This window comes from Podarcis gaigeae (assembly GCF_964106915.1).
Source record: "Podarcis gaigeae genome assembly, chromosome: 6".
Classification (NCBI taxonomy): domain Eukaryota; kingdom Metazoa; phylum Chordata; class Lepidosauria; order Squamata; family Lacertidae; genus Podarcis; species Podarcis gaigeae.
Genome location: NC_139682.1, coordinates 32,015,854 through 32,039,831, shown reverse-complemented (window position 1 = coordinate 32,039,831; position 23,978 = coordinate 32,015,854). Strand labels below are relative to the sequence as shown.

General features: G+C 43.0%; 2 protein-coding genes across 13 annotated transcripts in view; one reads left to right on the top strand and one right to left on the bottom strand.

Moving 5' to 3' along the window:
• Positions 1-4,074: 4,074 nt before the first annotated feature.
• MYOG (myogenin) lies at positions 4,075-9,697 on the top strand (the record flags this gene model as incomplete). Of its 2 annotated transcripts, XM_083746078.1 has the most annotated exons (4): positions 4,075-4,629; positions 5,604-5,723; positions 7,593-7,674; positions 8,763-9,697. In XM_083746078.1, 4 exons carry the CDS (start codon positions 4,075-4,077, stop codon positions 8,882-8,884), a joined length of 879 nt encoding a protein of 292 aa, XP_083602204.1. In that variant the 3' UTR covers positions 8,885-9,697. The 2 variants fall into 2 exon arrangements, with proteins under 2 accessions (XP_083602204.1, XP_083602205.1); XM_083746079.1 differs by lacking the exon at positions 5,604-5,723.
• Positions 9,698-11,103: 1,406 nt separating this feature from the next.
• Positions 11,104-23,978, bottom strand: part of PPFIA4 (PTPRF interacting protein alpha 4) — a 105,762-nt gene continuing 92,887 nt past the window's right edge. For 7 of the 11 annotated variants that reach the window (XM_083746454.1, XM_083746461.1, XM_083746464.1 and 4 more), the window contains 3 exons: positions 15,769-15,946; positions 14,829-14,925; positions 11,104-12,315 (listed from right to left, as the gene is read on the bottom strand). In XM_083746454.1, coding sequence (XP_083602580.1) covers positions 14,867-14,925; positions 15,769-15,946 — 237 coding nt within the window. In that variant the 3' untranslated portion in view covers positions 11,104-12,315; positions 14,829-14,866. The remainder of the gene's footprint in view (positions 12,316-14,828; positions 14,926-15,768; positions 15,947-23,978) is intronic. The other 4 variants (XM_083746460.1, XM_083746462.1, XM_083746455.1 and 1 more) reach the window with 1 other exon arrangement.

Here is a 23,978-nt window from a genome sequence, read left to right as displayed (position 1 = left end):
ACTGTAGGGGAACCACCTGCACCACTGTAAAGCTGGCACCTTGAATGTCAGAGTGGTAGCATAGCATGGTTTACATCTCCATCCTCATTCCAGGCAGTTCAAGGACACATTTCAGCCAGGCAAAAGTATTCTAGGAGGATGTGGGACAGAACTAGTGAAAGATGTAGCCTGGGAAGACTCCTGAGAGGCCTGGAGGACTATATTTGACCTACAGATCTGAGGTGCCTCCCCACTGGTTCAGATGACTGTCCAAACCCAGCCTGTGAATTGTGGCAGAAGAAGAGATGACTAGCCAAGATATTTTGCTGCCAAAGGCAAAGGACAAGATCAGGGCTGGATTTAGGTTTGATGAGGCCTTAAGCTACTGAAGGTAATGGGGCCATTTATATGTCCAGCTGTCCTTTGTCAACAACAAATTGTCGCTTTTTTGTGTTGAATATATGCTACATGGTAATTTATGGACCTAATAGGTATCTAAAGCCATTTGCACATAACAAAATATGTATTTTATCAAAGTAATTGTTGAACTGAAGTACAATTAAGAAGAAGTATATTAATAGTGAAATTTGGGGGGCAAGAGAGTGGGGCCCTAAGCTATAGCATGTTTAAAGGTAAAGGGACCCCTGACCGTTAGGTCCAGTCGTGGATGACTCTGGGGTTGCAGTGCTCACCTCGCTTTATTGGCGGAGGGAGCCGGCGTACAGCTTCCGGGTTACGTGGCCAGCATGACTGAGCTGCTTTTGGCAAACCAGAGCAGCGCACGGAAATGCCATTTACCTTCCCGCCGGAGCGGTGCCCATTTATCTACTTGCACTTTGACGGGCTTTCAAACTGCTAGGTTGGCAGGAGCTGGGACTGAACAACGGGAACTCACCCCGTCGCAGGGATTCGAACCTCTAACCTTCTGATCGGCAAACCCAAGGCTCTGTGGTTTAGACCACAGCGCCACCCGCATCCCTTTATACGTAAATCCGGCACTGGCCAAGATGCATCTCTCATAGCTACTTCAATAGCTACTTCTCTCATCTCTCATAGCTACTGGGACCGCTTCCCCCACCCTACCTCAGGGCAGCAGGCTAGTTTAGAGAGTGTTCAAAGCTCTGTCTGGGTGATATATGCAACTCTGCCCTCCAGTAGAGGTGAGCGGCTGTGTGTGTTCAGTGGAAGAACCATAGCTCAGTGGCGAGGCATCTGCTTTGCGTACAGAAGGTCCCAGGTTCAATCCCCAGCATCTCCAGGTAGGGCCAGAAAATATCTCAGCCTCAAATCCTGGAGGGTTGCTGCCAGCCAATGTGGTCAGTGTCTTCAAACTCTGCCCTCCAGATGTTTTGGGACTACAATTCCCATCATCCCTGACCACTGGTCCAGCTAGCTAGGGATCATGGGAGTTGTAGGCCAAAAACATCTGGAGGACCGAGTTGAGGAAGCCTGGTTAAAAGGTATGTTACTTTCTTCCTATGAACAATATGAAGGGGGGACTGCTGCCACTCTTCCTCCAACCCCAGACATCTGCCTCACTCTCCCTTACTATCCAGGCTGGCCCTGAGACGACAGCAAAGTCCAGTGAATTGCACACACAAGATGATGATGATTTGTAGGGAAGGCCAAAGCTCCCATATCTGTATAGAAGAGAGAATTTTGACAGGTTGCCACTATTGTCACCCTGCAGCGCGATGACATGAATAGGTTGCACTTGTTGAAATTCCTTGGTTGAATACAGCCAAAATTTCAAGCGAGGGAGAGGAACGCATTCTCAAACCAAGGATATTTGTGCTTTGTTTAAAATTAAACCTAAGATTCTGGTCTTGTTCGGCAGCTCAGCTATGAACTTCCAAAAGGGGCCCAGACTTATCAGATGAATCATAGGCTGGTTTGATGTCTAACTGTGAAGAGGCAAACTTGAAACATGCGAGCCATCTGCCCCAAGTCCCTCCCCATTGAGCTTGTGGGCTGAGAAATGTGAATAAAATAGAAAGTCCCTCCCTACTGGTAGGGGGATGTTGAAAGGGAAAATATTATCACATTTTTGGCTGACATTCTTTCCATTGACCAGTCCCTTGGCTGGTATTTGGCCTAAGGGAAGGCTGTACCCAGATGTATGAGCAGACAGGAGAGACTCTGACAGTTCACTCCTATGCATGTTGACTCAGACGTTAAGTCCCACAGAGTTCAATGGGACAGACTTCCTAGTAGGCATGCCTAGGCTTGCAGCCACAGACCTTGAAAGTGGCCAATGGAATTATGTGGGGAACAACTGAAAAATAAAAGCTTGCTTGGTATTGTAGTATAGCAGCTAGAATTCTGGGCTTTTGAAAGAGGGCGGAGACTTGGGTTCAAATTCCTGCATGGCTGTGAAGGTCACTGAGTGGTTTTTGTGCAACTTGTTGCCTTGTAGGCTAAGGGTTATATCCAAAGGTTAAAGTCATTGACTAGTATACTTATTTGCACCAGCGGAACATTCTTGTGCAAGAGAATGCATAAGCAGTTTGCTGGCAGCTTAATAGTGCAATGGATTGCACTATCATTGCACAATGAGTTTCTGCTAGTGCTAGTGTTGTGGTGGATCCCTTTGTTGTGCCACATAAAAACTCACCTGTTCACTAACCCTTGCACTAGTGCACGAAGATCCCTAATCTACCTCTCACAGGGTAAAATGAGAGAACCACACACATTCTTTCTGAAGCCCAGCTGGCACCGCCATTGACATTATTCCAGCACCAAGGTAATACCATGCTATTGACTTAAGCATTTGGGTGGCATTGACTTCCATTGTATTTGTTCTGCTTATTTTGATTCTTACTGCTGAGGGCTGGGATTTCAATTTATAATCTAATCACCATCACAAATATGCAGTATGAATGTTTGTGATGGTAAGGTTGTATGTTGTCATTTTATGGATTGTAACTCTCCCTAAGATCATTTCATATAAATGTCTAGAGTCGTGGAGGCAAGGGAAGGGTCAAATGATGCTGAAACACATAACCCTGTTCCCAGCCACATGAGGCAACCACTTAAGGCATCTCATAAAAACAACAGAAACCAATCGCAATGTAGTCAAACAAATGCCAATATGAAATACAAGCTGGCACCAATATAAACCACCAGAATGAAGTATTAGTGCTTTTCCTGCAAACATCTTCACTGCCTACCATGAGGTGATACTGACTCAGGCATACTTCCCCACAGAGCCTATTCTGTCATCTAGCTGCCACTACTGAGGAGAGTCCTCTTCCATATATCTGTTCAGTGAAGCTGAAGTTTCTGGGCCACATCCATGGGCAGCCCCACAGAGAACACATGACAGGATCCCAACCCTGGTAGTGACAAGGGCGTTAATAACTTCTTGCCTTGGGTTGCTGTTCATCACCTTTTTTCAGTGGACACAGGCACCTCAAGCTTTGACCCAGGTGTCATGATTAGGGTGACCATCTCTAGAGGCAGAAATTCCATGCCTTTGAGACAGAAAACCAACTTCTCCAGAAGCGTTAAGAAAGGGACTTCACCTGTTGACTTTCAGCCTCTCACACCGCTGTGTTAAGGACACACGGTTTCTATTCATAAACAGGTGGTGCAATGCTAATGATGCCACCTGAGCCAAGGCAGAAGCAGAAGTGTTTGGCAGGCAAATGGCTCTTCAGCTCAGGAACAGCTTTGGAGCTGCCTTTGTGCCTGTCCCTGCGTTGCTGCTGTTCAGGAGGGCCAAGAGGCCTTGGGACTGGCAGGGAGCAGTAATTGAAAGCAGCAGATGAGGCAGGAATGCTGTGCAGAGCTGCCAGCTCAGGGAGCCGACTGATCATCAAGATCATTGTAGGAGAGCAAGTGAAAATAAATCCAATGGGGCCGTTGTTTGAGAGGCGGCTGGGCTTCTCTGGAGCACATGCCAGCTCTCTCCCCCACCCACCCACCCCCTTCAGCCACACAGCACTACCCCAACCAACAGACTAATCCCCACAGGGAGAGTACATGAAATCAGATGGACAAGTTTTGATGCGAAGCAGCAGCTTAGGGCAAGCTCAGGTTTCCTGGAGGTTTGCTATATTTATCTCCATGATTTAATGCCCGCACGGGGTTTAAATGCCACCAAGCAGATGGTGCGAGGAGCCAGAGTTTCACTCCCTGACGCAGGCTCTGCCTTGCCAGACGCTCACCATGGAACTCCTTGAGACCAACCCTTACTTTTTTGCAGACCAGAGGTTTTACGACGGGGAAAACTACCTGAGCCCTCGCTTGCACGGCTACGAGCAGACGGCCTACCAAGACCGAGCAGCCATGACCCTGTGCCCCGAAGTCAGGGCTGGCTTAGAGGAGAAGGCCTCATCCCTGCCAGACCACAGTCCCGGCCAGTGTCTGCCCTGGGCGTGCAAAGTGTGCAAGAGGAAAAGCGTCTCCATCGACAGGCGCCGGGCTGCCACCCTGAGGGAGAAGCGCCGGCTGAAGAAAGTCAACGAGGCCTTTGAAGCTCTGAAGCGGAGCACTTTATTGAACCCCAACCAGCGGCTTCCCAAGGTGGAGATCTTGCGCAGCGCCATTCAGTACATTGAGCGCTTGCAAGCTCTGCTCAGCACTCTCAATCAGCAGGAGAGGGACCAGCGAGAACTGCGCTACTGCAACTCCAGCACCCAAGCGGTGGTAAGTGCCAGGGGAAGGGTATGAGCGAGCTGTTGCCATCAAGCGTAAGAGCACCCACACCACCGTCCGACTCTAGGAGCCAAATGACTACTCTACTGGTCGCTCTTACTGGACATAGGAATATAGGAGTTATACCAAGGCAGATAAATTATCCATTTAGCTCAGTATTGTTTACACTGACAGTCAGCATTTCATGCAGGGGGCATCTCCATCCCTACCAAGAAAACCTGGGGACCTTCTGCATGCAAAGCAGAATTGAACTATGGCCCTTCCACAACAGCACCCAGCAAGATGTTCCTAATTTCTAAGTTGGCAGTGAATGCCAGCTTTTCTAGTTTCAGTCATTGGCTCCTACACCATACCTATCTTGCATAGAATACATATATTTTGAGTTAGCTGTATCTTCGCAGGGAATAGCATGCATCATGTTTCCTTGCGTGTTCTCACAAGGGGTTTTTCCACGGGAATTCAGTTCCAGCACCTCTCAGGTGGGCACTATTGCCATTATAAAGAGAACAAAGTAGGTGTCCATGGTGAGTTCTGGAACCTTTTTTCCTAAAAAAATCACACTGGTTCTCACCATTTATGCAGCCTAAGGCAACTGTAAAGCCAGCCTGAGAATTGATGCAGAAAAGTCAGCATGGACTGGAGGATTCCCCCCCCCCCAAGTGAATTTATCACAGTGGGGGAAAGTTATTTTAGTATTAAGTTGCCATATACCATTGGTTGAGTTACAGCCTTCATGTTCTCAGCATGCAGTGCTAGTGGATAACCTGCAGAAATATATTATATTTCTTCGTTGCGTTTCTCCAAAGTGCAGTTGTGGCTACTTTGCTACCTCCCACTTACAATTAAGTACTATTCAGCTATTTAAAAGGCTGCAATAGAACTGTGGTAGTCAAAGCAGGGTTGAATAAAAAAAAATCAATTTTGAAATACACTTAAAGTGCATTAGATGCTTTTCATACCAACAGGATGTTCCCTTTATTGTCTACATAGAAGATGGGAATAAACAGCAGAACCATGACTGGCACACCCCTTGTAACCTAAGTGACCAGCATACAGGACTTTATTCAACAGATGACAATTCAGAAGCGAGTTCTAGTATATGTGCCAATGAGAAAGTATGGCGGGGGGGGGGGGAACTTTGATAGCTGGACACCTGTCGAGTTCAGATGGGTTACTGGGTCTCCGTTTAAAGATGCACAAGGGCATTTGGGTACAAACCTGGACCTACAGTCCAAAGGGGAAGAAGAGGTGCTTAAAAGGTGAACAAATGCTTTAGAAACATTACTGAGTTTCTCTTCTGAAGCTTCCCTGTAACCGAGGGACTTGCTTAGCTCCACCTTTCAGGGCATCCTTTTCAGGATCTAGATCTTGTTACACATTTTGTTTCATGGTTTTCATGACATTGACATGTAAACATCAATAATCATGGAATGCACAGGTGGAGAATATTTTTATAGCTTTATTATTTGTAAATGTGATCTTTGCATGAGTTAACACTAGTATTCATTTGGAGCTGCACTGTACTTTCCAGGCTGTGACACTTTATGGTTTACATTTTTTATTTTTGCTATGTCTGCACTTAAAAAATAATAATACAGAAATCAGGAAGACAGCTGTTGATAAAAGAAAGAAATGTGTGAAAGCAATTGTTCTCCCTGTCTTCTGAAAGCTGTTTCACACTAGCTGCTGTCTGAAACCAAAACTGTAAACTTCAGGGCTGCTTGCAGCTTATACTGATCTTCCCCTTCCATTGTGTTGAGCAGCAACAAGTGTTTTGATGTCTGTTGATCAATTTCAAAAAGGGGTTAGGAGGAACAGCACTAGAGAATTTTTGAGGTATTTTGCAACATCTAACAGTTCTATTTAAAAAGCAGGATGAAGTCTTCCTTTTTAAATAGGAAACTCCCATTTCCTCTACATTGTCTTTAAGAATAAGAAAACTAGTGTTTTGCATGGTCACTTTTTAGCTCAGGAAATTCCCAGCTGCTAATTAGTTGCAAACAGAGGAAAGCTGCACTTCTGTTTACTAGCCCTGAAGGATTCCTTATGTTTCATACCTGGAAAATTTTCCACACATGCAAATGTATCCTCCTTACTGCAACACAAAGAATGTGGTGGCCAGGCATAACTTGATTGTTGTGGGGGATATTTTGTGAAAATCAACAGAACTCCCCCTTTCATATCTGCCTCACTTTGCAAAACTTGCCCTCTGGCTCTGCTGGACTAAATTAAACACTCATCCACGAGCAGTCGTTTCCTTTATTTTTAAGGTCAAAGAGCAGCATGGTTACCCCATCTTCTTTCCAGCTACCTTATCATTTCAGGAGTCTTTACTTTTTGTAGGCTGCATACTCCCATATAGCACAAAGCCGGCTCTGGAATGCTCATCCAGACTGACTTTTTTTTAAAGAGAGAGTAATGAACAGCTGCATGCTACCCACCTGCCCCCCCCCCAACTCACATGCACACAGCATGGCTGTACACACATTGCCATTGAGTGAGGATAGGTTACTGTACTACTGGCTCGGAATTCAGCTTACAGGAATTTTTTTCTCCCAACACACATTTATGGCACTTCTTTAATTATGCAGACATAAAGCAAAAAGAACAGTGGGAACATCAGTGCCACATGCTATAAACTAAATCATCATCATCTCTCTCTCTCTCTCTCTCTCACACACACACAAAACAATAAGCACATGCACACACCCCAATCTAAATTCCAGGGGGATCCTGCATACGATGCCATTTCACTGCCTTTAGGACTTTGTCAGTATTTTCAATCAGACAGCTGAGAGACCATTCCTGGCAAAATAACAAATAAATTCCATACAGGATGCTAAAAGGACAAAAATAACTTTTGAGAGTTAGTGAAGGAACAAATGCAAGGGCACATTCCTAATGGAGATCCTTAAATGTAACCAATCCTAACAGCCTCCACCTTCCAATTTCAGGTGACTAGTGACCATGGATCCAGCAGCACCTCATGCAGCCCTGAATGGAGCACCCAGCTAGACTTTAGCACTCATCCTGGAGGTAAGCAGGAAGCCTTGTCCAATGACCAATTCCTCTTTGGAGGTTCCGCCCTGTCATCAGCCAGCACCATCACTCTCAAGAGCTCCTTCCAGGCTTTTCTGCTCTCTCCCCTCCACCTCTCTAGGCATGTTCCTGCTGCCTGCTTCCAAGGTCCTAGAGGCAGGCAGTCATGAAGCTTCTGGGTTTCTAAGCACAGGCATCCCAAAATGTTGGTTGATCATTAAACCATTGTTTTTCCATAAGCAGTTGACATCCAATATAAAAATCCATTGGTCTATCAAGATGTCTCTTTCTCCCTCTGATCTGAATCAGCTTTGATTTTAAAAAATCAGAATTGAGAGACCATTTGATTAGGAAGAGACAAGCTGATGGGCTTGACTCCATTTGTCCCCGATAGAGCACATATTTTTTGGGAACCTGTCTGTTCCATATTAAAATATGCCATATCATTCTGACAAACTTTCAAAGGTGTCTACCAACAGTTTGATGGGATAAAAAGCTCTGCAAAAGTATCAATACAGTTGTACGGCATTGCTAAAGTGCAACAGGAAATTAAATAACTAAAGCAATAGCCCAAACCAGAAGTCCCAGGATTCATTTTTGTAACCATGCAGTGGAATGTCATCAAGGGCAAAGGATCTTCCGCACCTTATATTCAAATTAAAAACATTTTAACTTAAAATGCAATTTTTTAATAACCATGTTTAATAACATGCTTCTTAAATTCCTGTCATTGTACAAATAAATAGAGTTTCCTCTGTAATTAGAAACCAGAGGAAATTCAAATGAACTGGAACAGAATCCTTTCTTGCAGGTGCAATGGATGCATTGTTGTACAAAAAATGGGGTTGGTGTGCTTTAGCCTGCAATCGAGTATCATTAAATTTAGTATGAAGGTTGTGGGGTGGAGGAGGGGGGAGAGAACACATCCTTCAGACAGAGAGAGGCATACACAGCACTAAGCTACATTCCACAAATAGTCTGAGCCTTTATTTCCCCCCACCTAAGATTCCCTCTACCCTTGTTCAGCAGCAACCAAGTTCTCAGAGAAAGCCACCTGCTTAAGGTCAATCTCTTGTTCTCCGCAGATCATTTGCTGAGTGATGATTCTTCCGAAGACCACAATCTTCACTCGCTGTCTTCAATTGTGGACAGTATTGCTGTGGAGGATGTGGCCGTTGCGTTTCAAGAGGAGAGGGCTCAGAACTGAGGATCCAGAAAGCAATGTCCATCTCAGTCTTTCTTTATTCAAAAAAACCCCGAAGTCATTACCCGCAGATTGTAGGGTAGAAGAAACATGATACTAGGACTTTACAATTAAGAGAGGTTTCTCTGCTCTCCTCACTAACACTGGATGATGTTCCAAAGGGGGGAAAGGTCTCCTTCCCAACTAACACTGGATTTTTTTTTTTTTACTTCCCGTGCCAAAGTCATAGACTTTAACCACTGAAGCCACTTATCCAATTCCATACACTTGAAAAGTGGTTCTTTTTTCTTCTGCTTTCCCCCAGTCAGAAGCAAGCTAATGAGAGAGGGGCCTAGTAATTTTCATAAATCTGCTTGCTTTCCAGAAAGGAAGGGTATCGTGGCTTTACTGATAAGCTTATGGATCTCATTTCCTCTGGAAATTGGGCTGGAGTTGACTGATCAAAGCATTCTGATATATTACTGGGAACACTAAGTGTGTGAGAAATTACACTCCTGTGTAAAGGAAGGATTCCAGTGTGGCCTTTATTCTTTCTTCCATTTTTGTAGAAGTTTTGTTTCTTTTGGGGGCCAATGGTCTTTTTTCTAAAGAAATGTGGGTGTGTGCAAGTGTGTATTTTTTTTATTTTACTTTAAAAATACTGTCTGACCAACTTCTTTTGGCAGTCTGCAATTTCCAGGCCCAGAAGCCATATAAAATGCTGCCTCTGAAGTCTTTTCTACTGTGTGAAGTTGCCATTTTTTTGTATTTTTGCTAACTTATTGTGGGATTTCTTTTTTTAAAAAAAATAAAGGATTTTTTTGTTTGAATTTCTTTTGAGATTGTGTGGAAGAGTTTGGGTTTCCTATGGAAGTCTTGAATCAAACTAACTGAAATGTATTGGGCAATATAACTTTGTGGTCTTTGCCCCCTTCTTACTATAATTGATGCCTGCCCTCATTCATTCCATCAGAACAAAGCAAAATATGCTGTGTCGTACCAAAGGGGCAGTCCACATATATCCCAAGTGTCAGACACCCAGCTAACACCAAGTATTCGCTACTGTCATGGACCCTGTGACAAACTGCTCAAGGTTTATTTTACCTGAACAGACAGCAGGAGGAGAACATAGCCATGGAAATTTCCCTTTTTCCAGCAACCATTCTGAATTTTGTTGTTCCTCTGCATTCATAAAATGGAACTCTCAAGAACTTCCAGGGACATAAAAGCTGATCCCTGCAAAAGGAGGGAAGTCCAGCCACAATTTCCAGTGCTACCTCTTGCAAGAGCATAAATGCTCAAGCATACCCTGGTTCAATGAGAGAAGGTAGTGATTGGATTTTGGGGTGGCTCTGTGCATTCGTCTACCAAAAAAATCACCCTCTTTGATCCTATTTCATTTGATACTTTGCCATTCAACCTGTGTTGTAACTGATAATTATCTCATATCTCTGTACTGGATACGATTAGATCCATCAAAACCCAGTGTAAAAAAAACACAACAGCAAAATTGCCCACCCTCAAATAAGCCTGTCATTTGTTTCTCTGCATGAATTATAAATTAAAGAGCTATACTGCATCAGATCAAAGGCCCACCTAGGACAGCAGTCTCTTTTCCACAGTAGCCAATCTGATGTGCATGGGAGCCCTGTAACTCATACACATTCCTCAAGTAAATCTTTTTTTTTGAGAGTATCCCTGTATTTAAATGTGCTTCAGCTATTGGATGTCTAGGGATCAACTGCCCATGTTTGTTATGTGTACTGCTACGGCATCTGAATATGTAAGATCAGCACAAAGGATGTGCGCCTTGTGAAATCCCCAAAAAGGAATCGGTGCATCCAAGGCCCCAAAATGTTTTGTGCACACAGGCCCTTGAAACACCCCTGATGCAGATGCCAAAAGAATAGCATCATTACATCTTCACTCCCTGGGCCTGCCAAGGGACTCCTAGATGACTGGTCTAAAAGCTTCTGAATGACATGCCTTGTTGAAGTAAGGAGACTACAATGAAAAGGTGGGTGGCTTTGGGCTTTTCCTTACTTCTCATCCTACCCAGCCATAAGGATGTAAGATGGTGCTAAAATGCTCCATCAAGCCATAGGAAGTGTTCAGTCAACTAGTGGGCCAATTAAGCATCATCATTATCAGGCCAGATATGGCTCACATGCCACCAGTTACCACAAACATCATGCCCAGAGAATCCGTATTAATGCAGAAGAGAATTATGAATCCACCGAGCCTTGCTTTAAAATCAGATTTATTGGAACACACATACACCCATTCCTGACTTTTTTTGCAGGGTTTGGAATCCATGCAGTACCAATAATATGACAAAAGAAAGAGGTTGTTGATATAAAGGGATCACTTACTCTTTAAATTAAAAAAATATTTAATACTGTATTAGGCAAGTCGTACACCAAAAAGACATTGCAACTGTACAGTCTCTTGGATATTGCACTTCCAAACAGCACGGTATGAGTATAGGGCATTCCAGCCACCAAGAAATACCACGTCAGTAATAAGAGGGCCACACTAGGCAAAAGGCAGCATGAGGAGACAAACGGATCCTACCCTAGAAGGAAGAAACAGCTAGGAACCTTTTTGGATCACAGGCTATCTGTAAATGCAAAGAGAAGAAAGGGGAGATTTTCTGTTTGTCTACAGGGAAAGATAAGAGCATTTACTGTTTACCCAACAGAGATCTGAGGACATCACTTGAACTCCCAGCGTCAGATTTCATTTCATACATGACAAAGGGACCTGGAAGACATACAAACTTGTTTGGTAGCTACTCTCTCCTTCCCACCAAGCACCTCCATGCCCTGCTTTCAGCCCTGGCCCTTTCACATCAGAGGAACAATACTGCCCATTGGCAGACGTTCCTTGTTGCCTGTGGCATGATGGGCAGTCCCAGCAGAAATGCCTGCTGCTGCGCTTGTGGGAGAGTTCAGAGCTGGAGTCTCCCATAGTCTCATCATTGCCTTTGTCTCCTTAGCGATTGTCTTATGGGGTCCGAGCTGTACGGTGGGAACAAGCAGCTACTGCTGCTCTCAGGCATATTGGCAAAATGAAACACAGGCAGATAATGGTGCAGGGACTGCTGCAGACCAGTATTAAGGTGCTTCCATGTCTTACCAGACCTACATCAAGATCACTGCATCACACACAGTGGGGAGAGAGATGTCTGTTCTCTTTCTCAGTGAGAGCATGTCTAAAGCCAAGGGAACGGGGGAGATAAATGGGAAGCCACAGATATAATTGGGGTTTAAGGACACCAAACAGGAGATCAGGGGTTGTGTACAAGCAGGAGGAAGAATCTTCTTTTGGCCATGTGGCCTGAAATGGTTGGCCTGTAGCTTCTGTTCTTTGGAGCCAAGGAGCAGGCACAGTCTGGTCTCTGGCCTAATCTCGGAAAGCAGCCAGTGTATAACCATACAAGTAGTGGGAATGTGCTGCAAAACAAAAGGGTACAATGTCTACATTAAACACGAAGGATGTGATGCTGTGGAAAATCTGCTCTGTGCCTGTGCTCCTCCTACGACTATTCACTAGGGACCGAGTGAAAGATTAGGCATTCAACAAAGCCCCAACAGATACAACAAGGCCCAAGGCTCCAAGCACCTGTTTGCATGGAGTACCTAAGAGGGTCAGAGAAAGGTTGAGAGAAAGGTTTGCACACCCCACCTCTGCCACTGAAGCTGCCTTGCTCAAGAATCCTCAGAATCCTGATGCTGGCAAACTGCTGTCCACCAGCCTTTAGCACAGATTTAGAGTCCACACGGATCAGCATAGAAATAGCAGAAGCTAGACACAAGCACAGTCATGGCTGATCCATGGATTTTGACTGTGAGACCCACAATGAACATGGCCAAGTCTGTTCTTGTCACTGGAAGCGTCAGTGCTGATGTTGCCTTGGGGAGAAAGGGATAAACTTTGCTATCTTTATCCAACAGCTGTCCCCTTCATTTCTATAGATGCCTCTCCAGCCCATATTCAGCACATTCCTCCTTCCTCCTCCTCTTTGTTAGTATGATCCATGAAGATTTTGCCGACACTTCAGTCACCGGAATTTCTTGGTTATTGAGCTTACAGCATGCAACTAGACTAGAAAGTTTCCTACTAGGCAGGAAACAGCTTCTATAATAATCTGAAGGAGAAAGTATCCAAATGGTTCAACTGTAGCAATTTCTCTGCCAGTAAATGGGCCCTGCCTACAAACACCATAACTATTAAACCAGTCTTGGAGGACAGCTTTATAAAAGGGAAGCAGTTTCATCAAAATGAAGCTTCTGTTGGAATAACAGCTTGATAGTCGGGCTGAATATATTGACCTAAAATTCATATGTAGGCAACTTGTGGCTCTGCAAATAGTGTTGGATTACAACTCTCATTATCCCTGACCACTTGCCATGTTGGCTGGGGCTGATGGCAATTTGGGTTTAATAATACTGACAGAGCCACAGGTTGCTCGTCCCTGGTAGGTAGGTAGGTGCATCTGCTAGGCAAGATCCAAGGTGTTTTGTCATGTACTATCAGTTCTATTATATATTCATGTTATAATCCTATTCTTCCTTTCTTCCAAGAAACTCAGAACGACATTTTAACTTCACAGTAAACCTGTAAGGCAGATTAGCTTGAGGGAGAGTGACTTCCCCAAAATCATTCAGAGAGCTTCAGAGCTGAGCACAGAATTACAGACAGGTTTTCCAGATCATAGCCCAACAATATATGGTTCTCTGCTGAATCAAACACATCTAAAAGTAATGTGTGAACTCCATTAAAGTTTAAGAAACTGTGCACAATATTTTTTCAGAAACTAAACCCTCTACCATCAGGAATATCAGCAGTTCTTCTTCGTAGAGAACCCGGGTGGCCAACAATTAAGCCAAGAGTGAACTGCACTCAATCAGGTATAATAAAAGAACAGCTACTATGGCAATTAAGTTCTTTCCTGCACTGTGCTATATAGAACTGGGTGATAACCAACTCTAGAAAACAGCTTATCAATATGTTTTAGATGATTATTCTCTTCCAGAATTGAGCTCTGCATTGACCTGAAATAAGTATCAACTAAGGGATTGGCTCTTCTGGCAGAAAATGTTTGGTTTCTTTTGAGAGACAATAATAGCTTCATAACACACAGAGTGGCCCTCTATGCACTGGCTGCTCTCTCTCTCTCTATATATATATATATGTATAAATGTGTGTGTGTGTGTGTGTGTGTGTGTGTGTGTGTGTAGGAAAAAGGAGTTAGATAAAATTGCTATAAGTTGTTTTGGTGATTCAGAGGTTTAATCTGAAATCAAGCTAGATTTAAGCTTGTTGGTGTGTTTCCTCTCATTCTTCATGGCTTATTTTATGGGCTCCATGGCTTTGTCCACTTGTCTTTGCTTTCTATTATTTACCGTAAATGTTGGATTGCAATATCTCTGAAGAAAAATGTGCCTGTGTCTTATTGCCCTACAAAGAGGCAGCACTGGATGTTTGGTGTGCATTGAGAAATCACCTATAACACATACTAGTTATTGCTGTGCTAACAACTGCTCCTGCAAACACCAAGACAGAGCTAAAGTGTTGAAGTCCATGTTTGTTGCTGTTGAGACTAGGATTGTTGAATGAATAAATCTGGCACCCATCAGATATATAACAACTGTGCTGGGTCCTCTGGTCTGACATGGACTAGAGGAAATTGTGAGGCCACTGGGGTGATGCAGTTCAAACATGGGAATACAGCACAATCTCCTGTGCAACTTCTTTTGTCATGATACTGACTCTCACACATATAGCACAAAAAGCTGAACTGGTGATACAGGAAGCTTCCCTGCAAGTGATTTAAGGCAGATAACAAAAATTGTGTTTAGAAGCCTGAAGACAGAGAAATTGATTTCTGGTTTATTTCATTAGTTTCTGGAAGTTCTCTAGACTACTAAGAATATAGCTGCTCTACCCTAATTTCTACACTTACCTGGGCCCTGGGCCAATGGTCCCATTGGAAACTGAATCTCAGCAGGAATATGTGCGAACTGTGGATGTCTCCAGCCTTTGGGACCCAGATGCACCAACTGCAAACCATTTAGCAACAACACATAAAAAGCATGCAATTAGTGAGATCAGAGCTCTCATGCAAAGCACACCATTAAACCCTTGGTTCCCTGTTGCCTGACTGCCTAGCTTGGCTTATTACAAAGGTCAGGAGCAATTAAAGTCAATTAAGCAAGTTTAGTCAGTTAAAAAGTACTAACTAATGCTTTTTAAAAGGCATGAAAGTGTAGCTGCCTAGCACCAGAGGTATATGGCTTCAGAGCTCAATAAGAAATAAAATGTCAGACCACTGAATGACTAAATAGACAGGAGTCTAAAGCAGCCAAGGATGTTATTCATGGAGCAGAACTGGAGGGAGAGGAGTTGTTCTATTATGTGAGGGTGTAAATTCACATCAGCTGGACACCACAGAACAACATACCCGATTTGCAAGGTCAGATCCTTGAAAGGTCCTTTCTTCCAGACTGATTAGAAACTCATCAAAATATACAAAATAGCTTTCTCATTTATCTTTTCATACCTTCATCCCTGGGCTAAAGCAACTCAGCAAATCCCCTGCAAGGGATTCAGAAAGGGATAATCTTGGCAAGATCAAATGGGACATCAACTGTTCTCAGAACTTTCTGTGCCTATCTAAACTCTCTGATAACAGCATCAGATGCAGGGAGTACACGAAGCAAAAGTAAGGTCCATATGTGGTCTGGGCAGGCAAACCATGTTAGAAGTCCAATTAGTAGTTACAATCTTATTCAGGAAAGCAGAGTGTTGGGCTTCTTATCATCAAAGATCACACACCATGCAGCATCCAAACACTTGGCGGTTTGAAACTGTCTCTCATGAACAAGAGCAAAGCTGGACCTTACCTTCTGGTGGCATTTTTTTCGGTGGTGCTGAAGGAGGTGGAAGGGGCACCAAGGAGGTCACTCGGAACCCTGCTGGGAGCGTCTCTGCTGATCCGCTGAGCATGCTGATGCTGTGAAAGTCTCGGGGGCGGAAGCGCTTTCGCCAGGAGGGAGTTCGCCGAAAAGTCTTGTCATCACCCTGTAAAGAAAGAGAAGATTATACCACGTACCAAGCCAAGCAATCAGGTAGGCCTTCCTCAGGGAGAAGTAGTAAGTACTGGCATTTGCGGAAAGGAAAAGACTCGTGCAGGTCTCTAATGCTACAGGAAGATCGGCAAAGTCTGAAAAACATTGACAGAGAACTCATTGAAGGGCGTTGGGCTGGTTCAGACCAGCTAGTTTTCCTGGGTTTGGGGCATGCCTCTGAGGCAACATCTCTCTGAATCTTAGCTAGCAGCACTGGCCACTGTGAGCTGTCCAAGGTACTGACAAGCTGCTTTTTGCTCTGGCCTGCTTTCCTGGCTGGGATCAAGCAGAGTTGACTCTGACCGGATTACCCATTTTGCCATGATCCTGCTCTTTGGCACACAACTTCTGTGCTATCAGTGAGCACCCTGGCATCAAACTGGCCTCCCCTGAAACTTTAAGACAAGACTCCACAGTGCACATTTTGTTTCCTGCAATTAGTCTTCCACATACTTGTGTATATCTGTTCTTAATTTCCTCAGTTTGCCATGCCGAACCCATGTTTCTTCTACATTTTGTCCACTGGCTGAATCTTCATTACCAAATAGGCATGTTGATAAAGTAGGTTGTGTGATTGCTTCATTATATATCCACCTCAACTCACATAGACTACACTGATGCAAAGATTTTGAAAGTAGGTTAAAATGTGGTATTGTAATAAATTTGGATTCAGTTGCAGGCTAGGTTTTGGGTGAAATAATCACTCACTTCTATATTTCATGCTGAACACAGCACAAATCAGCTCAATGAAATTGTGTGAATAGGCCTTCAATCTCCTTTTTATGGGGTCAAATAGTACAAAAACCTCAGCATTCAGTAAGAAATCGCTCAGTGATTATATTCTAATTTTCTAACTGAGTCGCATACTTTTCAGCAATTGGCTCTATTTCCCTATGGAAACCATCTAGAAATTTGGCCATCCTACAAAGTGGGATAATGAAGATAACAATATACCAATAGTGTTTTAAACCAGCATTTGTCTTGATCAAGTGATAATTCTATCTCAGATACAAGGTAACTTAAGCAGAACACAGTTATGGAAAATTAATGAGAAGCCCTTGGGGGCTTTATTCTTTCCTTCACTCACTGACAAATACTGAGATGCTGATGGTGATTAACAGAAATGTGAAAGAAATCAAATTTACTTCAATTTGCTTCAAGTAGAAATAAGAGTTGACTTGCCAGAATAACAACAGTACATGCTGTTTACTTGAAATGACCAAATCCCTTTCTTAAGTACTTTCTAATCCAGTGTCAAAATTTCTGATTCAGTATCAGTTTTTAAAAAATGTTTGCCTTGAGTTTTCTAAAGCAAGCCTCCTTGCCTTGAACCCTCAGATGTTTCCCTCTTAAAATTTTAAAAATTCATCACAAAAGATGATTTCAGAGTGTGATAACCCAAAGAAGATTGCCCAGTGTCATCATTGCTCATAGCCCCTTATTTTCTTCCTTTTGAAGTTTCCTCATTGTGACCTCTAAAACAAAAATATTGCATATTGCTAATGGTAAATAGGTTGTTTAAGCACATAGATAGCTGCTGAAGATTCAAATTCAGAGGTAAAATTGAAACACCTCATTAAAAGAGATATATTCGTTTTTAAGGCAATCAAAGCAATTGGAACGCAGTACACAAAATGGAAAAAAAATCTAAAAATCTCTTCATCCTAATGGGATGGGGCCAATAACTGGGCTTTGAATTAGTCCTTTTCTAAAATCATTTAGAGTCTAGGAAACAGACTGCTAGCCTCTCTAGACTCCAAGCACATGACACTAGTTCCGTGTTTGCATTGATGGCTCCCAAAATGCATTTTTACAAAAGGAGCCAATAATGTTAAGCTGGTGAAATCTTAGCAATTATGACCAATATTCACTCACATAAATTGTACAGGTTTCACAGTTCAGCATCCAGAGCTATTCTCTCTGGCCTGTCACTAGCCAATTTCTGACTGGTGAATACCAATGGTGATGCCACATCTGTGGAATTCTCCCTCTAGAGAGATCAGAGGTGTTCCCATTTTTTAAGGCACAAGAACATGTTTATTCTAGAAGGCATTCAACGATTAACTCTATTTTTATTGCCTTCTGTTGGTTCTTAAAGCTACTGGGTATTCTTAGTGTTTTATTTGATTTTTAATATTCTATTCTATTGCTGTAAGTAGCTTTGGGAAACTTGGCCAGAAAAGCCAAGTATATAATAGCTTAAATAAATAAATACAGGCCAGGGTCTTCACAAGTTCAGAGCAAATTTACCATTTCCTTATCGTTCTTTATTTGCTGAAAATCAAAGACCTGCCTTTCCCAATATAAGCGTCCTCAAGTATTACGATCATCAACAGAGGCCCTTCTGCTCTCTGTGAGGAGGGAGCGGACTTTTTTGGTGGCTGAGTCCGGGCTCTGACACTCCCTGCCCAGATAAGTCTGCCTCGTTGCTTCTTTGATGGCCTTCCACCGCAGTGTGAAAGCCTTCTTTCTTATATCTTTAGTGGCTTAAATGAAACCTGCTTTACTAATTTCTTATGGTTTTACCAGCTCATCATGGGCTGCTTTCCTTTTTAATAACAATGCATTCCATGTTTTCATTGTATTTGTAACTTTTTTTACTGCGTGTGTATTCTCTTTTTAGTTAGCTGCCTTAGAATAAATGTTTTAAAATTTAAATGCATCTCCAGTTGAAAATACCACAAAATTCGTTGTTATTATGGGATGGACTAGTACTATGAGATGCAATATTACGCGAGATACATTCACTCTCTCTTCCAAAAGGGAGGAAGTCCCCGTAATGTACTCTCTCTAGCTACTTAAACATTTAAAAACACTTAAAAACTTTAAACCAAACTCTGTATATGGCATTGCCATACTCCCTTCAAAACTCCCATGCTCATTTTTTTCAGCTGTATTCAAAATGGCAACAGCAGAACAGCTTTCTGCGTGGCTTGACTGAACAAAATGCAATGCCCACTCCTTCACTAAATTGTTCCTTTAAATTAATGGGTGCTCAGCTTTGAATATGGCAGAACTCATGTTCTACACCTTAAAAACCTTGAAGTAGATCAGAAGTGGGCAATCATAGGCCTAGTTTCAGAAGCCCTGTGCAAGTGACTTGTTCAAGCCTCTGGAAAGTGTGATCTGTCTCTCCCCAGCAGCCTACTGAGTAGAAAGGGGAGAGAGGAGTGTGTGTCAGAAAAAGAGAAAAAGGGTGGCCTTGTCCACTTTTGGCTCTGGTCTCACTCATCACTGGCTTTATCCCTGCCCAGAGAGTCAGCATGCAGTCCCCCCAAATTATCCCCACGTGAATGCAGCTTCTGACAGAAAAAAGTTTGCCCATCCCTTAAGTAGATTAATAAATGCCCCTCAAGGTACAGAATACATTTCTTCTCCCCAGACAGACAGTTCAGTCAAGAGTTGGGGAGAGAGGTATTAGTGCCTTAGGAAGCCACAAGGTTGGTAACTAGATTTTGAAGACAGATGAGGGACATTTACTGCCTAGGCAGAGTCCTTTATGGATGAGCAGAGTAGTCTGCAGCTCCAGTGCTGCAAGAGAGAGAACTATTCTGTGCCAGCAGAGTCTCCTAGGAATGCCCTTGAGAAGGAAACACAATACAGCAGTGTGCTAAGTGGGCTAGAGCAGGGGTTTTATTCCTCCAAAGTAGCACATATACATGCTACAGGATCAGCTCTATGGGATGGGAATTGGGGCACAGTGTTACAATGGCTCCAGCGCTATCTACAAGACCAGAATTGGAAGAGTTCTTTTTAGACACCAGGCAGTTATGCTAAGGATTGCTGCAGGGTACTATTTTAGCTCTAATACTAGAGGATGAGGCAATGTGGAGCATGATGCTATCAGTATGCTGATGATACTCAGCATAGTTTCTTCATTTCACAATTAGGGGATTCTGTGCCTGAATGCTGCTGTGGGCTAGCTGTGGAAAATAAACTGAATTTGAGTCCCAGAAAGATGAAGGCGCTCTGGGGACATGGTCCCGGTTTCTGAGAACTAATCAGCTGCCTGCTGTAGAGAGGGCTGCACTCTGAAACTACGTAGTCTAATGGGGATCTAAGCTTTGTCACTAGAGGCATAGGCAGCCTCGGTGCACCTTTTATCAACTCCAGCTGGTACAACAGCTGTTGCCATTGCTGGACTGGGATAGCTTGACCACAGTTGTCCAGGCACTGGTAATTTCAAGACTGGGTGACTGCAATGCACTCTACATGGGGCTTCCTTTGTCCTTGAATTTGGAAGCCACAGTTAGCAAAGAATGTTGCAGCATGATTACTGACAGGAGACTTTATCAGTATATTATAACCCTGGTCAAAGATCTGCACTGACTGCCAATTTGTTAGCAGACCAAATTAAAGATATTACTGGCAATATATCAAGCTGACCACAGCTTCTGACCAGTTTGCTTGAAGGATCACCTTACCCCATTTGTGCCCATTTGACCACCCAACTTTTATATGTGCTATATAATGTCCGTTCCACACTTGCAATGAATTAGTCTTTTAATGAGGCAGTACCTAACCTCTGGAACTGACTGCTTATTAATATCAGGCAAGCAACTCAGTGGTACTGTTTTCAAGACAAGCTAAAAACTTTTGTCTTTAGGAAAGCCTACCAAAAAATGTATTTTCATTATGTGAACTCAGATCTTATTTATATAGTGTGATCATTTTATTATGTCTACTTGTTTTTAAAGTCTGCTGATATTTTCAGCAGTTTCTTATGAGTATTTTATACTATTTGATGCAAACCTCTGAGAGATTTATTTAATGTTTAATTGAATGGTCTATAAACCTTGTTGAATATGAACTGACGGGGATCCTGTGACCATGATCTTCATGTGCCACCTCCACCAGAGGTCCAGAGGGTGGCAACACAAAAATGGGGTTTTTCTGTGGTTCTTCATTTGTGGAATGCTTTCCTCATGGAGGCTCACTGGCACCATCATTATCTATCTTTAAGTGCCAGGCAAAACCTTTCCTCTATAACCTGGCCTTTGGCCTGTAACTATCACTCCACCTCAGATAGTAGAAATTGGGTACATGGAGATAAGAGGATCTGGGGGATCTCTCCCCTCTAGCCCATTCCCACTGTAGCACAGAGGACTGAATGTTGGATGTGATGTGGTCAGACCTGGGTTCAAATTCCAGCTCAGCCATGAAAACCACAGAGTAACTTTGAACCAGTCACACATCCTCTGTCTAATCCACTGCAAAGAGATAAAAAGGTAAAGGTACCCCTGCCCATACGGGCCAGTCTTGACAGACTCTAGGGTTGTGCACTCATCTCACTCTAGAGGCCAAGGGCCAGCGCTGTCCGCAGACACTTCCGGGTCACGTGGCCAGCGTGACAACGCTGCTCCGGTAAACCGGCACCAGAGCAGCACACGGAAATGCCGTTTACCTTCCCGCTATAAAGTGGTACCTATTTATCTACTTGCACTTAAGGGTGCTTTCGAACTGCTAGGTGGGCAGGAGCTGGGACCGAACGATGGGAGCTCACTCCGCCACGGGGATTTGAACCGCCGACCATGCAATCAGCAAGTCCTAGGCGCTGAGGTTTTACCCACAGCGCCACCCGCGCCCCATCAAAGAGATAAAGTGGGATAATTCCCATATATGCTGCCTGAGACACTGGGGGAAGGCTTGTTGGTTTATACACCACCCTTCAGCAACGATGCTCAATGACAAAAATGAGATAAAATGCAAGATCAAAGTGACAGCATACTAAACTAACAATACATTTAAAAGCCTGGGATTTTATTTTATTGATTTTTTTAAAACTTCCTTCTGGGGCCAAAAAGGTAATGGGTGGAGTTCACCTAACCATGTGCAAGGGGCTTTTCCTCCATATTCCCCCCAAAATTGGTTCTGGAGGGCAGTCAAGAGAACCTCTGAAACAGCATGGGAGGGGAGAGGCTATTGTTCCATCTGGCAAACTGAAACGCTTGCATAGACAGAAAGTTCAAAAAAAAAAATACTGTGATATTGAATTCCTCCCAATTGCAAAATTCGTGCTGGGCTACAAATATTGCATACAAAGCACATGCTCCTATTCTGGGCTAAAGTGTATTAGTTATGCTGTGATAGCCAGATTATTTGATTTCATTTCTGAAGTGGAGATTATGGGTCTCTATACAGTTATTTGCAACATACTTACCAGTACTGAAGCTCACAGAGATCTGTGTGCTTACCTGTATATCACTTAGAAACTTCCTCCATCTCCAAAGATTTGAAGGTACAGAATCCATTGCATCTGTTTGACAGAACCTTCCCTATATTGTGGAAAGCTGAACATACCATCCTATGTGTCCTCTCTTCTCCTAGAGAATGTTGCTTCTTACTTTATGATCTGCTTAACATCACCTGCCTTACCATTAGGCTGTACCCAACCTCAGGTAGTAGATTGTGCAATTTCATTAAATGGTTGTAAATTCTTGATGATATAGTTTATTATACATCTATATCAGTTTGGAAGTTTGGATTTTCAGCCTTCAAAACTGACACTTTGGTGAAAATAAAAGTGTGCATAGTAATGATGTCTGTAAGTGGCACAGTACTCAATTTTGCTTCAGTTACATGAACATTGAATCTGATCTGTACACCAGTTTCCATCATGAGTAACTGTGACAAAATAAAGCTATTGCCTTCCAAAATTGTGGTGTACATGGTGTAAATATTACCTGCACAGAGATTATCTCTCTGTAGAAAAATGTTGCTTTAAAGATTAAGCCACTGATATTTCTTCACTCTGTAAACAGTGGATCACCCCTTTAGAATGAGTAGATCCTCACAAGGGTTTTTATTTTTGACCCACAATTTGCACATTATGAGTGCTTTAGAAGTATCAGCAACACATATATATTCCTCAGGGCATGTTTTATGGATAGTCTATGTGATAATCTTAGTGTCAAGATGACTCTACATAAGAAAGTAGAATAGGTTGCAAAATCTTATGAGTGTAAATGTTGAAGTGGAATAACAGAACCACTTGAAAAATAACTCCAAAGTACTCCAGAATATTCAGCCCATGCAGAAAGTGGTACACTGCAACTAGTGCTACTGCTTTTTATGAGGACTAAGTCACAAAAGGATATATTGCCTAACTCACATACAAATAACTGAGCGTACCTCAGATTTTATCCTAAAGCAGCCGAATGCAGTTATGGATAATAAGGATGCACCATCAAGAGAAACCAGGCTGACATAATACTAGGTAACCAGTACGTATATATACCAGATTTTTCTTCTTGAACAGAAAATAGAGTTTTCAGCTTTGGGGACCATTTGAATAATTTCTATTCCACTTTGAAATTTTAGGTGGTAATATTCATCATCTAAACCGGTGGTCTTCAACCTTGGGTCCCCAGATGTTTGTATGTTTGTTTCTTTATCTATAATAGTTTTCCTATACAGCCAACATTTCAGTGAGGTAAATGCACATGCAATGCTCAGGTGTGTGCCAGTTCTTTTCACTTGATACATTCCCTTCCTGAAAATGCAACAGATTGCTGGTGATATCCATACCTTACCCTTGTCCTTGAATAATGCTTCACTTCAGAGTTTCTTCTCATGAATGGATCATTTCATGCATTACACTGAGGAAAAGCCTCAGGCTTATACTCAACAAGCAGCTGCAATCAACCCAAGTTCCGTAAGAAGTATACCTGTGCACTACTCACGCTTTCCCCATGAAATAGCTAAAAGTAACTCCTCTTGGTAGAAAAACTGCTGGGGAGAAGATGTGAGGGGAGGGCAAGTAAGTGTTTGGGCTCTCCCTCCTGCCTCCCCATGCTGCACTTTAAAACTCCCCCTACTGCCCTTTGCTTTAGAAGAATTTTGCATGACCTGTGTTAGGATGCGCTACTGTCACCTATAGCTTTGCGCTAGGATCACTGAGGGAACAATTAGTGTCTTCTATTGTTGCACTAAGCATTCCAGAAGATACTCCATCCTCCCTCCCATATCCTTCCCTCAACTATGTC